The sequence below is a fragment of the Sus scrofa genome, chromosome 13 (genome assembly GCF_000003025.6).
Source record: "Sus scrofa isolate TJ Tabasco breed Duroc chromosome 13, Sscrofa11.1, whole genome shotgun sequence".
NCBI classification, from domain to species: domain Eukaryota; kingdom Metazoa; phylum Chordata; class Mammalia; order Artiodactyla; family Suidae; genus Sus; species Sus scrofa.
This window is the reverse complement of record NC_010455.5, coordinates 200,542,353-200,558,184: the sequence shown is the minus strand read 5'-3', so window position 1 is coordinate 200,558,184 and position 15,832 is coordinate 200,542,353. Positions and strand designations below refer to the sequence as shown.

Sequence of the window (15,832 nt, the reverse complement as noted above, 5' to 3'; positions counted from 1 at the left end):
TATTGAGTGCCTACTGTGTCCCAGGTGCTGGGGACCTGAAATGACTGTGACAAGTTCAGCTCAGGAGGAACTCCTATTCCTGGACTCTTGATATCTGATGCCATTTGTTGTAAGTTTTTTGGAGTTACCATTCTAAGTTTGGTTTAGTCATTATGAGAGATCAGGGTGTGTAGAAGTTGGTCTTGTTGCTGGGTGCAGATTGTATACCCCAAGGCTAGGATGTGAGAGGCAGGCACTGCAGAGCAAGCCCCCCACTCCCAGCTTTGTGTCCTCCATCAACGGTTGTGTTGGCCATTGTCCAGTTTACCCTGTCCCAGGCTCTGGTTGCTCTCGGCCATAATGTTGTGCTGGCAGGGAGATGGGAGAGGTGGACAGATTTCCTTTCTGCCCTGTCTTGGTGACTCTGTCCTCTTGCTCCTCCAGGCCTGTCGCTGTGCTTCCCCATCCCTGTTCTTTAATTCTCTTAACCCTGTACACAGTTCTGCAAACAGCCTTTCCGTTGAGCTCTTGAGTATACATCTCTTTCTGCCTAAAACTGGAAAAGGATGAACAGGGAATCAAATGATAAAAAAAAAAAAAAGAAAAAAGAAAAAATTTTTTTATTTGTGCAAATAACCTCGTCTGGGCTTGCCTGTGTCGACACAGTTAATGGTAGATCCAAGCTTCGCATTTAACTTTCTCTTACCAAGCATTCTAATCCTTGCCCGCTACCCTTTCCCCCACCGACCCCAGCTCCAAGTACGTATATCTGTTTCATCACTATTTCATTGATGCATGTCATACCAAGTTTATATCTTTCTTTGCAGTGTCTTGGCATTTTGCTTACAGTAAATAGGCATTTCGGAGTTCCCACTGTGGCTCAGTGGAAACGAATCTGACTAGCATCCATGAGGATGCAGATTGGATCCCTGGCCTCCATCAGTGGGTTAAGGATGCTGCGTTGCTGTGGCTGTGGTGTAACCCAGCGGTGACAGCTCCCATTCGACCCCTAGCCTGGGAACCTCCATATGCTGCAGCTGCAGCCCTAAAAAGATTAAATAAATAAATAAATAATAGGCATTTCCTATTTGCTTCATTTTGGGTCAGGATCTCTTGCTAACTATGGGATAGGAATTAGAACAAAGACTTGGGAGCCAGACAGATTTGGATCCGTGGGTTCAAATTCCAGTTGTGTGACTTTCTGTCTAGTTTGAGCATCATCAGAGCTGTCTGAGATGCCGTCTCTTCTTCTGTAGATGGTGGTAATGGTGCTGTGGTATTGTCTGGTGAGGACTGGGAACCTGGTCTAAAGCACCAGTGCTTGGAATGGAGTGGGTATGCGATAAATGGTAGCTTTTCATGCCGTGGATATAGTCTAGTGCCTGACCCGACAGAACTTAAAAGTCATTTAGTAAGAAGCATTGTTGCCAACCACTTAACCATCTTAGGTGGAAAGTCACTTGGGAAAACACCTGTTGTAAGAAGTCACTGTCGTAACCTCCCTTAGTGCTTTGAAGGTTAGGCAAGGAGGAACCCTGAGGAAAGCATAGTTGCGTCCTCGGGTTGCAGTGCAGGCTGCCTTCCTCTGAGCATGTAGGGCAGTGGGCAGTGGACTGATTGCAGAGGGAACAGGGAGCTTCTGGGGGGAAAATAGCTTGACCCTTTTTTAAAAATTGTAAAATTTAACATAGATTTTGATATTTTAACCATTTTTAGGTTTACAACTCAGTGGCATTAATTTCATTCACAGTGTTGTACAACCATCCCCACTATCTATTTCCAAAACTTTTTCATCCCCCCCAAGCAGAAACTCTGTTCCCACTAATCAGTAACTTCTCATTTTCTGTCCACTCAGCTCCAGTTAACCTCCATTCTACCTTCCGTTTCTGTGAATTTACTTATTCTAGATATTTCATGGAAGTGGAATCATGTAATATATGTCCCTTCGTGGCTGGCTTCTTTCGCTTAGTGTAATGTTTCCAAGGTTCATTTATGTTGTAGCACATGTCAGAACTTTATTTCTTTTTATGGTTGACTAGCATTCTGTTGTGTGTGTATGCCATATTTTGTTTACCTATTCATTTGTTGATTCATCTGTGAATTGACAAGTTATTTCCCCCTTTTGGCTATTGTGAACAATGTTGCACTGAACACTGGTGTTTCTGTTAGAGGTTCTTCTTTCAATTCTTTGGGGTATATACCGGGGAATTGCAGGCTTTTGTGTTAATTATCTTTCACTTTTTGAGGAACTGCCAAATTGGACCTCTTCTCTTTCGAGAGTCGGCATCACTGGATTCACTCTGATGAATGACATCAGACTCAGCCAGAAAGACACCATCAAGGGCCTCATGGGAGATGTTGCTGATTTGGTGACAGACTGGTTACCAGGGCCAAGATAGGTGGTCTCAATCCCAGACGTCTAGGGGCAGAAGGGGTGGCACACAGCACTCTAGGTAGAGCGTATGTCCCCATATAATGAAGATAGTGCTACTTAGCCTAGCCAGGTGTTCCCATGTGGGAAAGTTTCCATTTCTTCAAAAGAAGCAGGAAATTTGATGTGAAGTGTCCTGATTTTTAAGTGTTACAACTAATTTCAAATGGATGGGCCAAGGAAAACATGTCCCTGGGTTTATTTTGGCCCTTGGGTCCATTGGTAATAGTCGACCTGCATGTTTATGGGGATGGTGGACTGTTTTCAGCGATATGTCACTGAAGCTAGAAGCCCCTCCAGGTCCATCCATTTATTCTGGGGTGAGAGTGCTGAGGATTAGGGGCTGAGCATATTTGGGGAAGCAGGAAGGCAGGCGGCCTTGGAAATCCAAGCTGGGGTGCAGTACCATTCAAGGAGGAATCTGGACAAGTTAGATAGTGGTTGATGAGACGGTAGTGGGTCCCGTGGAACTGGAACAGAAGCATGTGCATGGGGGACCCTCAGCTGAGGAGGAACGCACATGTCTCAGACCCTGCCTGAGGCTTTGCTCTGCTGGGTTCTGATGCTCAGAATGAACGTTCACCCTGAGGGTTGCCGTATGAGCACTTCCTGCCTTAGATGAGGTCAGGGCCAAAACCAGTCCTGCTCTTTCAGGAGCAGCATCTTTTCATTGTAAAGATCTGCTGTGCTGTGTGCCTTTATCACTTGTGTGAAGACACTGAGTGAATGTGGAATTGGCAGTGAATATTTTGTTTGTAAAATACTGGTAGTAAGATTTGTGTGTTTTTCTGGTATAGAGTTTCATATAAAATCTGCTACTTCTGTTTCCTCTCATATTTAACTGAGAAGGAAAACAACCGTAAAAAGAGCTTATAGTCTCTGACTTTGTAGATTCATTTTCTGATTTACCCGCTTGTGGTTGCCTAGCAACTTACAATGTTATGACTGAAGCACATCTAATCTGATTATTTACAATGAGGCAAGTGTGTCTCTGAGATAGAAAACCTTTAAAGGCTAAGATCTGTTATTTGGTGTTTCTTGGGAAAAAGAGCACCAAAATGCAGAATTGGTAATAAGTATTTTGCATCCAGTGTTGAATCAGAGGTGTGGCTCTGTTTCACACACTGAATCTTGTTAGATGGATGAACTTAGCAGATAACCGATGGGTGGAAAGTCTCTAACATAGCGTTCTGCACATCTCTGATCTCTTAATTCCCTGTAGCAGATGTTACAATATGTTAGCTATGTTAGCTAACCGTGGGGCAACTGCTTGTGTGTATTTGCACTAAATGTAAATTTAAGTATTCATTTCTTCAGAAGTGGGGACACCATGGGTGTTCTTTTGGACATTAGTCGTGAATGTAACGTCTCGTGGATTTTAATTGTTTTTTCCACCCACTTTTATTTTATTTTGTTTTTTAGTTTTTTAAGGCTGCACCCATGGCATATGGAAGTTCCCAGGCTAGGGGTTGAATTGGAGCTGTAGCCATTGGCCTATGCCACAGGACATGGCAATGCCGGATCCTTAACCCACTGAGCAAGGCCAGGGATTGAACCTGTGTCCTTGTGGTTGCTGAGCCAAAATGGGAACTCCTTTTTTTCCCCATTTTTAAAGTTTTATTGAAGTATAGTTGATTTACAATGTTGTGATAATTTCTGCTTCACAATGCAGGGATTCAGTTATACATATACACACATCCATTCTTTTTCAGATTCTTTTTCCATATAGGTTATCACAGAATACTGAGTAGAGTTTCCTGTGCGATACAGCAATTCCCCGTTGACCATCTGTTGCACATACAGTAGTGTGCATATGCCAGTCCTAACCCCCCAGTCCAGCCCTTCCCTCCACCTTTCCCCTTTGGTTACCATAAGATACATTAGTGAATACAGCATCTCATGGCCTTTAGTTATTGTTTTTATTTGTGAGTGTTGCATGAGGTTGTTGCTGTTTGCATTAAAAAATCAACTTTGGGTAATGATTTATATTCCAGAAAAAGCATGTATTTCTCTGTAGAATTTGATAAGTATATACGCTGGAGTAACTACTGTTACAATCAAGATAGAGAACATTTCCAGTATCCCACAAAATTCCCTTATCCTGTTTCTCATTGTCTTCATCCACTCTCCCACCCCCACGCCCATCTTTGGATAATCACTCACCTGCTTTCTGTCATTATAGATTAGATTTGTCTTTTCCAGAACTTCATCTAAATTGAATCATACAATACATACTCTACATACTCTTCTGTGTGTCTTTTTTTTTTTTTTTTTGGTTTTTAGGTCCATACATGTGGCATATGGAAGTTCCCAGGCTAGGGGTCGAATTGGAGCCATAGCCACCAGCCTACGCCACAGCCACCAACTTGGGATCTGAGCCCTGCCTGCGACATACATCACAGCTCACAACACCGGATCCTTAATCCACGGAGCAAGGCCAGGGATTGAACCCATATCCCCATGGATACTAGTTGGGTTTGTTACTGCTGAGCCACGGTGGGAACTCTCTCTTCTGTGTCTTTTTATTTTTATTTTAACCAGCATTATATTTTTGTTTCATCCATTTTGTTGCTTACAGGAGTAGTTCATTCCTTTTTTATTGCCAAGTAGTGTTTCATTGCATGGATATGCTGTAAATTATCTATTCTGTTAGTGAACATTGGGTTGTTTGCATTTTTTGGTTATTAAAAGTAAAGTCCCGGAGTTCCTGTCATGGCTCAGTGGTTAACGAATCTGACTAAGAACCATGAGGTTGCAGGTTCGATCCCTGGCCCTGCTCAGTGGGTTAAGGATCTGGTGTTGCCGTGAGCTGTGGTGTAGGTTTCAGACGCAGCTCGGATCCCGCGTTGCTGTGGCTCTGGTGTAGGCTTGCAGCTACAGCTCCAATTGGACCCCTAGCTTGGGAACCTCCATACGCTGTGGGTATGGCCCTAGAAAAGGCAAAAAGACAAAAAAAAAAAAAAAAAAAGGTAAAGTCCCTATGACCATTGGTGTATAAGTCTGTGTGGATGTGTTTTGTTTTTGTTTTTGTTTTTGTTTCCTGTCTTTTTAGGGCTGCACTCTCTGCATATGGAGGTTCCCAGGCTAAGTTTTATAGTTTTACATTTAAGTCTATGATTCCTTTCATGTTAATTTCCATATACAAGTAAGGGGCAAAATTTTGTTTTTTGTTGTCTTGTTTTTTTTGGATATGGATGTCCAGTTGTTTCAGCACTGTGTATTGAAAAGATGATTGTTTTTTAGGAGAATTGCCTTGTTGATAAGTCAGTTGTGCATGTATTTGTGGCCCTACCTCTGGACTTTATTTTCAGTAATATATGTCTGTATGCCAATATCATTCTGTCTTGATTACTGCAGCTTTATAATAAGTCTTAAAGTCAGGTAGTGTAAGTCTTCCAACTTTTTCCTTCCCAAAATTGTTTTGGTCATACTAGATCTATTCTATTTCTGTGTAAATTTTAGCATTAGCCTGTCAATTTATACAAAAGAAAGCTTGGTAGGACTTTGATTAGGACTACACTGAATCCGTACATCAATTTGGAGAAGAATTGACATCTTAAAAATATTGAGTCTTCTGATCCATGAACATGGTATATCTCTTTAGTTATTTAGGATTTATTTAATTGTATATTCAGTAGTGTTTTGTAGTTTTCGTTGTACAGGTCTGGCACATATTTTAACTTATTCCTAAATGTTTCAGATCTTTTGATGCTGTTGAAAATAGTATTTAAAGAAAATTCAGACTCCAGACATTCATAGCTAGAAATATACTCAATTTTTGTGTATTGACCTTGTATTCTGTAACCTTGCTAAAAACTCATTTACTAGTTCTAGTACATTTTTGGTGGATTCCTTGAGGTTTTTCAGGTTATGTGCAACATATCCCAATAAAAAACAACAGCACAATCACATTCCTTGAGAATAGCTAGTGTTTCCCTAGTGCTGTGGCTAATTCAAAGGCGCCAGCATTTATGTGGCTATAAAATGTTGTTTTTGGTTCCACCCAAATTGTGTTTAATTAGCCTGAAATCTTAGAGAAAGGTAAATACTAAATTCTTGAAGTTCAAATGTTAAAAAAATAACATTAATTAGAAGGTTTTTATGAATTTCGTTGGGATGGAATTTGATAGCAGTTATTTTCAACAGAACTGATTTGGTTTTAAAGATTTCACATTTCTTTTTGATGTATATATGTCCATTTCAAGGCCATCTCTTATCATTGCCTTTTTTTGGGGGTTTACCGTATGATATGTACCTATTTATGCCTGTTACTTGTGGGATTTATTTGGTAAGGAATTAAATATGCATTCATACAATGAGTGATTATTAAGCATGCCCTATTTGCCAGACCTGGTACTGGGTGCCACGGTTATCTTTGGGGAGCAAAACAGAAACATGCATTTGTTGTTTTTGTGGAGCTAGCAAGGCAGTGGGATATTGAATAAATGGTTATACAGACTGTGGAATTACAATTTGAAAAGTGCTATAAGGTTACTAAGTTTATGAAAGAGAGTCCTAACCTGGACTGGGACGGGCTGTGGGTCAGAGAAGTCTTCTTTAAAGAAGTGACATTTTTGCACGCTCTGGCAGTTGTGTTTAATTAGGTAGGTTTTGGGGTAGAGGGTTGGTAGTACTACATATATCAGCCCATTTGGCTTGATATATATGATCCATACTTTCTTCTTTTTCTTTTTTTTTTTTTTTTTGGCCTTGCCTGTGGCATGTGGAATTTCTCTGGCCAGGGATTGAATGCGTACCATAGCAAAAACCAGAGCCACAGCAGTGACAATGCCAGATCCTTAACCCTCTGAGCCACCAGGGAACTCCTAAACTTTTTTCTTCAATAGCATTTCTTTTTTTTTTTTCTTTCTTTTTTTTGGATCTTTTTAGGGCTGCACCCATGGCATATGGAAGTTCCCAGGCTATGGGTTGAATTACAGTTGCAGCAGCTGGCCTATGCCATAGCCATAGCAATGCCACATCTGAGCTGCATCTGCGACCTATACCGCAGCTTGCGGCAACACCAGATCCACTGAGCAAAGCCACATCATCATGGATACTTGTCGGTGTCTTAACCCACTGAGCCTCAGTGGGAATTCCTTCAATAGCATTTCTCTCCTACCTTAGAGTTAAGCCAAGAATCATGAATTAATTTCTTATATGTGTTAGCAGCTACTTCTGCAGCTCTTAAGTCATCATTGTAACTTGAGTGCATTTGAGAGGACATACAAGGTAGGTTACTATATCAACAGGTAGTAATTTTGATATTTCTTGTAACTGGAGTTTTATTTTCCTGTCCAGAGATAATGAAGGGCAGGGGAGCCTAAAGACTTCCCATGTGTACTCAGTGATACTTAATGGCTTAAAGTTGCATTTCACTATAGTGAATATAAATTTTTAGGAGAATTGTAGGTGGTATATAGTTATATTTCTTTAGAGGGTCCATGCCTCATTTTGTATCTTTAGGTTCTCTTTTTTTCTGAGCAACTTATTTGGCTCTGATTAAGTCCTAAAAGACTATGTGAAAGAAACATAAGAAACACAACAACAAACTCTTGTACTTTGCTTACATCGATTTTAATTTAGTTTGCATCGTTTTGCATCTCTAAGTGTTGCTTTCAAAAAACAAGCAATTTATTAGGTGAATGACCAGTTGGATAATCATTCCAGAGGAGACTGACTGAAAGTTTGACCTGGTGTTATTTCTTTTTGTTTTCATCTTGATTTTCATTCACTTTGAATGGGAGATTCACATTTCCTGCACCTGCTGAATAACTGTTTAACTACGCTTGAATTAATGAAAGCTGAAGTTAGTTAAGAAATGTTTGTTGTACAGACTAGTTTACCTGTCTATTTTTGTGATTTAACCTCTTCACTGATGTGTCTTTATTTTTAGCCTGTATAAGGCCCTTGTCATAGTTAACTGTTCTGGGGAATCTGATGAAGGAAGTTCAGATCTATTCACTTTATGTTTTAACGGCACTGGGAGCAAAGTTGGTTATAACTAATGGCCAGGTTTGGGGTTTGGGTGTATCTTGGTCAACAAGCTGCTAAAACAGGGTAGCATTTACTGGGCAGCTTATAAACCGCAGACACTTATTTCTCACCCTTATGGAGGCTGAAAGTCTGAGATGAGGGTGCCAGCATGGTGTTTGTGGTGAGGGCGCTCTCCCAGATTTCAGACAAACATCCTTTAGCTTGGAGAACATGAGGGGTCTCAGGGATTGCTTTTATAAAGATACTAATCCCATTCATAAAGGCTCCACCCTCATGACTTAATCACCCCAAATACCATCACCTTGGGGAATAGGACTTCATTACAGGACTTTTGAGGGGATACAAACAATCAGTCCATAAGAGGGGGTTATTATTTTATCTTTTCCCTTTTTTAGCCACCCTGCAGCATAGGGAGTTTCTGGGCCAGGGATCATATTCGAGCTGCAGTTGCCACCTCGGCCACAGCTGCAGCAACCCTGCACCCTTAACGTTACTTCCGTGCCAGGCCAGGGGTTGAACCTGTGTCCCAGCACTCCCACAATGCTGTCAATCGCATTGCGCCACAGTGGGAGCTCTAATAAAAGGGGCTGCTCTTATAATTTATTCATTCTGTCTTCTTCCTCTAGTAAAGTATATTAACGAATTAACAGGGAACAGGGACTATTCCATTTAAAAATGTATCTTGGTTCTTTGTGCAAAGATGGAAAGTTTGTGCTGTAGCTCCTGATGTCTCCGTTCAATCTGACCTCTTCCAATGACTTTTTTCTGGAGCCCGTTCAAGCAGGCTCATCCCCTATTTTTCACCTCTTTTGCGGTGCTTTGTTCTGCCTGTCTTGTTCCATCCTCTTTTGTCCTGGGCACTCCTTAGTCTCCTCCCCACTGGGTTCTAAGCTTCTAGGCCCGGATCTTCCGTTATTTCTCTGTATATTTCCACCAGTGCCTCATCTGTGGTAGGTCAGTCACGTCGGTGTTTTCTGTTTATCTTCAGCTTCCTCTGTGCCTGTCCCACATGGCACATAGCTGAGTGTAGCTGCATAAAAACACAAAATCATGCAGACTGCTCACTCTGAATTCAGAATCACTAACCTTGGGTGAACCTTGAATGCTTCCGGTTGCCCATGCAATTATCCCTGCTTCCTTCATTTTCTCACTCTCCCTTCTCAAACCTCAATGCCTTCTTCCTCTTTTTCTCTCTTAGGTGATGTTCTTTCTTCCTGTTTATCAAGAAAATAGAAGGAATCAGAGGGTGGTATCGCCAGCGCCCACCACCAGGACCCCCGTCTGTGGGTGGCCTTGGAGCAGGGGGGCAGCAGCATAGACCTGTTCCCAGGGCTCTTCTGGATGGCTCTGTGCACAGAAAGGCGTGAGGGAGGGCTGGTGTCTCCAGAGGGATGAGCAGCTGGGCTTTCAAGACCAGTGTCTCTGCTTGAGAGTTTGGACCTGCCTTTTACCTGTTTTCCTGTTTTCTTTTCTCCACAGGATCATTCACATCATCTTAGAAAAATCATGCTGTTACTTCTTTCTTGTTAATAACCAAACGGAACCTGTTTTGACTTCATTCCTCCCTGTAGCCATTGAACCCTTCTTCATTTTCCCATCAGAAGAAACTCTTTACCAGAGTTTTGTCCTTGGGGTCTGCAGTTTCTCACCCTCCACCATTCTGTTCAGCTTTGCCTCCATGAGATAGGCTGTGCCACGCTGAGTCCTGTGGTCACTTCTCAGTCCTCACTGCCCATCATCCTCTTCCTACCTTCCTGCTGCCTGCAGAATTGGATTCCCAGGACACTCTTTCACCTAACACACACACACACACACACACACACACACACACACACACACGGAGATTCTTGGTCTGTAAAATGTCTCACCCTCTGGATTTCTTCTGATCACCTCCTTCTAAAGCTGCTTGTCTTGTCCCTCTGTCCTCTGTATTTTTTGCAAAGTTGAAATGAGTTTTAAAGTTTTGGTGATTGAATTTAGTTAAATGAAATTTCATCTTTGCAGCTGCTTCTCTTAGGCACATGGATCAAAGTGCCTGGCATTTGTATGAAGGTAGCCCAGGAGCCCAGATAAGCATTTACTATAACTGACAGGTTTTGGAGTTCCTGTTGTGGCGCAGTGGGAATGAATCCGACTAGGAACCATGAGGTTGCAGGTTCAATCCCTGGCCTCACTCAGTGGGTTAAGGATCCGGCCTTGCTGTGAGCTGTGGTGTAGGTTGTAGACATGGCTTGGATCTGGTGTTGCTGTGGCTGTGGCGTAGGCCGGCGGCTGTAGCTCCGATTAGGTCCCTAGCCTGAGAACCTCCGTATGCTGCGGGTACGGCCCTAAAAAGCAAAAAATAAATAAATACATAAATAAATAAAATAACTGGCAGATTTTAATATGTTTTGTGCTGGCCTCTTGGGATAATGACTCCCCCCGTCAGGGTCTTCCAGGGTCCGAGAGGAATTTGCAGTCTCTTGGGAGATAGGATAGAGAGCTCTGTAGTGAGTTAGGTGTTATCTCCTGTAGTTCTGCCTCCACCCCCCGCTTCCTCCCCCCACCTGCGTTTGGGGCAAAGAGAAAGCATCTTTGGGTACCCTCTTATTTTCCCTGTTGGTGACCCGTTCATGGCAGATGGTGGTCAACTTGTCTGTGGGAGGAGGTGGGATCCTGCAGAGGCTGAGAGCAGATGCTTTGTCTTCTGTGACTTTTCACCTGTCTAGGTTTTTATTCCCCCAGATGAGACAATGAATTTCCTTGAGGGTTGGAAGTATACAGTCATACATTTCCTGTAAAATGCACAGAGAACTAGAGGATCACGCGGGAACTCTGGAACCTGAGAGGACTTTTGGGAATTAAGGATGTAGTGTAGGCTAGAAGTGTACTTCCTTCCTTGGATCTTGGTTTACTTAAGCACTTAGTGTTCTTATTGTCTACCGTATCATAGTTTAAGTGTTCAGAATATGTTAATATGGTATTTACTGGTCATGAGTTAGGAAGTACTTATCTTACCAAAATGGCATTTTAAGGACAAGCTATCATCATCTAACATAATGCCAAATTGCGATCTTTCCATTTCTTTGTTTACGACACAGGAAATCCGGGATCCTCTTATGCAGTGGCTGGGGAAACACGTGGATCCTGAAGGAGTTATAACATCTAGCAAGCTCTCCCTTAAATTCGTTTCATCCTACACATCTGAGGTGGACATCACCCCATCTGCCATACCTGTGGTGACTGACACGGCGGCCTTCTCCTCAGAAAATTTTAACTTTGAGATCTACCGACAGAATTTGCAGACCAAGAAACTTGGAAAAATAATTCTGTTTGCCGAAGTGACATCCACCACAATGAGTCTTCTGGACGGGTGAGTTCTGGCCCAGCAGGCTTCTGTAGCTGCTTGGAGGAATCCAAGTTAGGTTGACCGTTCCCTTGAACCAGTGCAGGGTGAGAAGAATAGAGATAGAGAATAATAGCTCTTAATAAAGCTTTAGCAAGATGGGAGAGTTTAAATGTAGGAAGAGAGGAGTTCAGCAGTGTTCCTAGAGTGCTGAATTGTGGGTTCGATCCCCGGCCCAGCACAGCGGGTTAAAGATTTAGTGTTGCCGCAGCTGTGACGTAGATCGAAACTATGGCTCAGATCTGATCCCTGGCCTGGGAACTCCATATGCCATGGGGTGGCCAAGAAAGAAAAAAGTAGGAAGAGAAATTAAAGTTCTCTGGTCAAAGATTTGTGTTTTAAAGATCAGGGGATTCTTGTGCCTTGTAATTCTTTTCCTTCCTATTCCCCCATCCCCCAGCCTCAGCCATGGCAAATGGGAATTCCTGGGGCTGGGGGTAAATCTGAGCCTCAGCTGTGACCTATTCCTCAGCTGTGGCAATGCTGGATCCTTTGACCCACTGTGCTGGGCTGGGGATTGAACCCACACCTCCGCAGTGACTGTAGCTGCTGAAAGTGGATTCTTAACCCACTGCACCACAGCGGGAACGCCGCAACTCTCTTCCTCTAATCAGGCTTTTCAGAATATCTGGAATAAAGAACATTATGAAAAAACATGTTTAACAGGTGGCGCTATTGTTCCTCTTCCTGTTTTACGTTTGTGTTGTTATAACTGGTGTTAAGATGTTATAACCAGTCTAAGATGTTTTGCAGAGGCATTTAGGGTAGCAAACTTGAACAACCCGTAATCTGTGTTAAATTGAAATAAATTTAGAGCTTTTTACTTTTGAACCAGTTTTGGTATGTTTCTATCCAATGCATTTTTAAAGCACTCTGTAATGGCATTTGAATGTTCGAAATTTACTCTTATTCCAAGTTTTCCTTTTTATTCCTTCTCTTTCATGGACTTTGATTAAAGGTTAAATAATGGAAAGCAGAGGAAAGGAATTTTTAAACTCCAAATTAGTATTAATTCATATGTTTATGTTGAGATAGTTGAAAATATGAGGTATAGAGGGAGTGAATAAGAAAAGCATCTTCCCTCAACATGGGGCTAAATTTAAGGAATGTAAGTCTCCAAAAAAAAAAAAAAAAAAAAAAACCCAAAAAAAACCCCCAGACATCCCTGGATTCACAGTTTCTAGGTACTTTTCACCCATGGGACTGCACAGTTAGAGAGGTACCTAATTCAGCATATGGAACACATGGAAGTTTTTTGGCCTTTCTTCTTAACAATAATTTCTGGAATTTGCTAGTATGTTGATATCAAGTGATGAGATCATTTTAGGGTTGTATGACTCATATTCAGAGTCATGGAATGGAAGTTTTAGTGTATGTATAGGAAGTAGAGGGAATGAGCAGAGCGAGGGGCAGAGTAGGAAGGGCATCATGAGCGCCAAGGTATGAACAGTTCCTGTTTCCTGAGTTGTTTTGTGTTGTCATAGGCATTTTTTTTTTTGTTTTTAAGTGTTCCCCTGCCTCCTGCCTCCACTTCCCTCCCCCTGCCAATCTCTCCCATCCCTGTAGAGAAGGACAAAGCCTGAATGGAGCAATTATCACCTGCTTGTACTAACTCTGTGATAAACTTTTGTTATTCCGGTGAACGTTATGTTATGTTGAAAGGGTGACCCACTGTAATCCTATTTTCGAGATGAAAAAAGCAGGCACAACATTTCACAAAAGATTTGGGGAGGTGGAATTCAGAGAGAAAAACATTGGCACTTCCAGACCACTTTTGTTCTTTTTGTGGAGAACAGTGACACTATCTTGTGTTGGGGCAGCCTTTACACAGCGGAGTTTGGGCAGTGGGCACTGTGTCACCAGGAGGGCTGGGCGTGCCCTGCCTGCTAGAGTGGGGAGACCGAGGTGCCAGAGTAATCAGAGTGGTGGGTTTCTTTATACCCTGGTGAACCTGTGTTTTAGGATGGAAAACACATGCTGTGTAGATACATGGCTTTATTACCCTTAAGTATCAGTTCAGCTCATTTTTGATACTGAACTTTTTTTTTGTCTTTTTTTTTTTTACCTTTTCTAGGGCCGTTCCTGCAGCATATGGAGTTCCAAGGCTAGGGGTCTAATCGGAGCTGTAGTCACCGGTCTACACCAGAGCCACAGCAATGCAGGATGCAAGCTGCATCTGCAACCTACGCCACAGCTCATGGCAACGCTGGATCCTTAACCCACTGAACGAGGCCAGGGATTGAATGGTTCCTAGTCGATTCGTTAACCACTGCACCATGATGGGAACTCTGATATTGAACTTTTTAAAAAAAATAAAATTCCAGGGAGTTCCCCTTGTGGTACAGTGGAAAAGCACCTGATAGCATCCACGAGGATTCAGGTTCTCCATGAGGACGAGGGTTCCATCCCTGGCCTTGCTTAGTGGGTTGGGGATCTGGCCGTGAGCTGTGGTGTAGGTCACAGACGTGGCTCAGATCCCACGTTGCTGTAGCCATGGCTGTGGTGTAGGCTGGCAGCTGCACTTCCAATTTGACCCCTAGCCTGGGAACTTCTACATGCCTTGGGTCTAGCCCTAAAACAAGCCCCCTCCCCACCCCCCACACAAAAAAAATCCATCTTAAGCAGCTTGGGTCTGCAAAAGTGCTTAGCTGAGCATAGTGGAGTCAGAACCTTCCATACGTTTTTATTTTTACAAAAGAGAAAAACATTACAGCTTTTCCCAGAGCATTTAGGAGTCTTCTTTGTTTCTTTTCTTGTCTTTTCTCTGCAGAGGGTAGAATGGCTTTGATGGTTAATGATTAGCCTCGCTGGTTGGCACAGAGCACACACAATATGCGATTGTTGCTCACGGTGACTTATTATAGATACCCTCTTCCACTGTGCTGGGTTCCTTCCTGACACTGAGAGAGAAAGTTCTTACCAAAGCCTGCTGAGTCGGTGAGCCTGGTGAGACATTCCTGGGGGGCTGTAGCCTTCTTTAGGAGAAGGAACTCAAAGAGGTCACCTGGGTGTCAAAAACACCCAAAATTGTCCAGAAGGGGCCCCTAAGATAGATAAATGAAACACATGGCTTATTACTTTCTAAGAGGAAGACCAAAAACATCTCTCCAGCTCATATTATGATTTGCTTTTACATGAGTTATCTTCACCAGAGCATAGTCTATTGTGGTGGTAATAACAAACATGATAATTGCTAATATGTGTTAAAAGCTTTTATCTTCCAGACACTGCTTTCATGTACTTTGTATGCATTGGCTAATTTCATGTGCTTTACATGTATTGACTAATTTCATAGATCACACCAGGATGTAGAGTGCTAGGTGATAGAATTTACTCTTTGTGGAATTATGCTTATTTCTGGCAAACACTGACATTGTGAGTTTGCAGAGCTTTTTCCTAAACGGTACAACTTCTAACAGACACATGGTCTACCCTCCAAGCTCTGAAGGCCAGGCCTTGATGGAGTGCTTTGCTGCTGCATGACAGTGTCCAATTAGAGGTGGAACTGGGAGACCCATGTCCTTGCCAACTGCCCCTACCCAGGTCCCCCTGCATTTTTAGGCTTGTTCCTTGTGGGGCGCCCAAGATCTAAGCCCTGGCACAACCCATTCACTGCCAGTTTCCAGGTCAGTTGGGATTAGGTTCAGCTGTGTGAGACAGTGATTTCTCCCCACCCCACCATATGAAAATGGCTTAAATAGGATTGAAGTTTATTTCCTGTAAATGAGATGGACGGAGGTAGACAGCCTAGGGCCAGCCTGTGGCTCACAATGTCAAGGGCCCAATTGCGTTGATCTGACACCTCAGCACAGTGGTCCAAGAGGTGACTCAGGTATTTATGTTCCCGCTTCTTTATTTATTTATTTAGGCCACGCCCATGGCACATGTGGAAGTTCCCTGGGCCAGAGATGGAACCTGCTCTACAGCAGTGACCCTTAACCCACTGTGCCACAAGGGACCTGCAGATTTTCTCTCATTGTAACCGGGAAGGGGTCAGCCAGGGTGTGCTCCCCTTCTTTACGCACTCTTTCAGAAGTTGC

General features: G+C 42.8%; 1 protein-coding gene across 2 annotated transcripts in view; it reads left to right on the top strand.

The window, feature by feature from the left end:
- HLCS (holocarboxylase synthetase) overlaps positions 1-15,832 on the top strand; it is a 212,573-nt gene that overhangs the window by 60,783 nt on the left and 135,958 nt on the right. For both annotated transcript variants that reach the window (XM_021070965.1, XM_013982582.2), the window contains exon 6: positions 11,488-11,759. In XM_021070965.1, the coding sequence (XP_020926624.1) occupies positions 11,488-11,759 (272 nt within the window). The remainder of the gene's footprint in view (positions 1-11,487; positions 11,760-15,832) is intronic.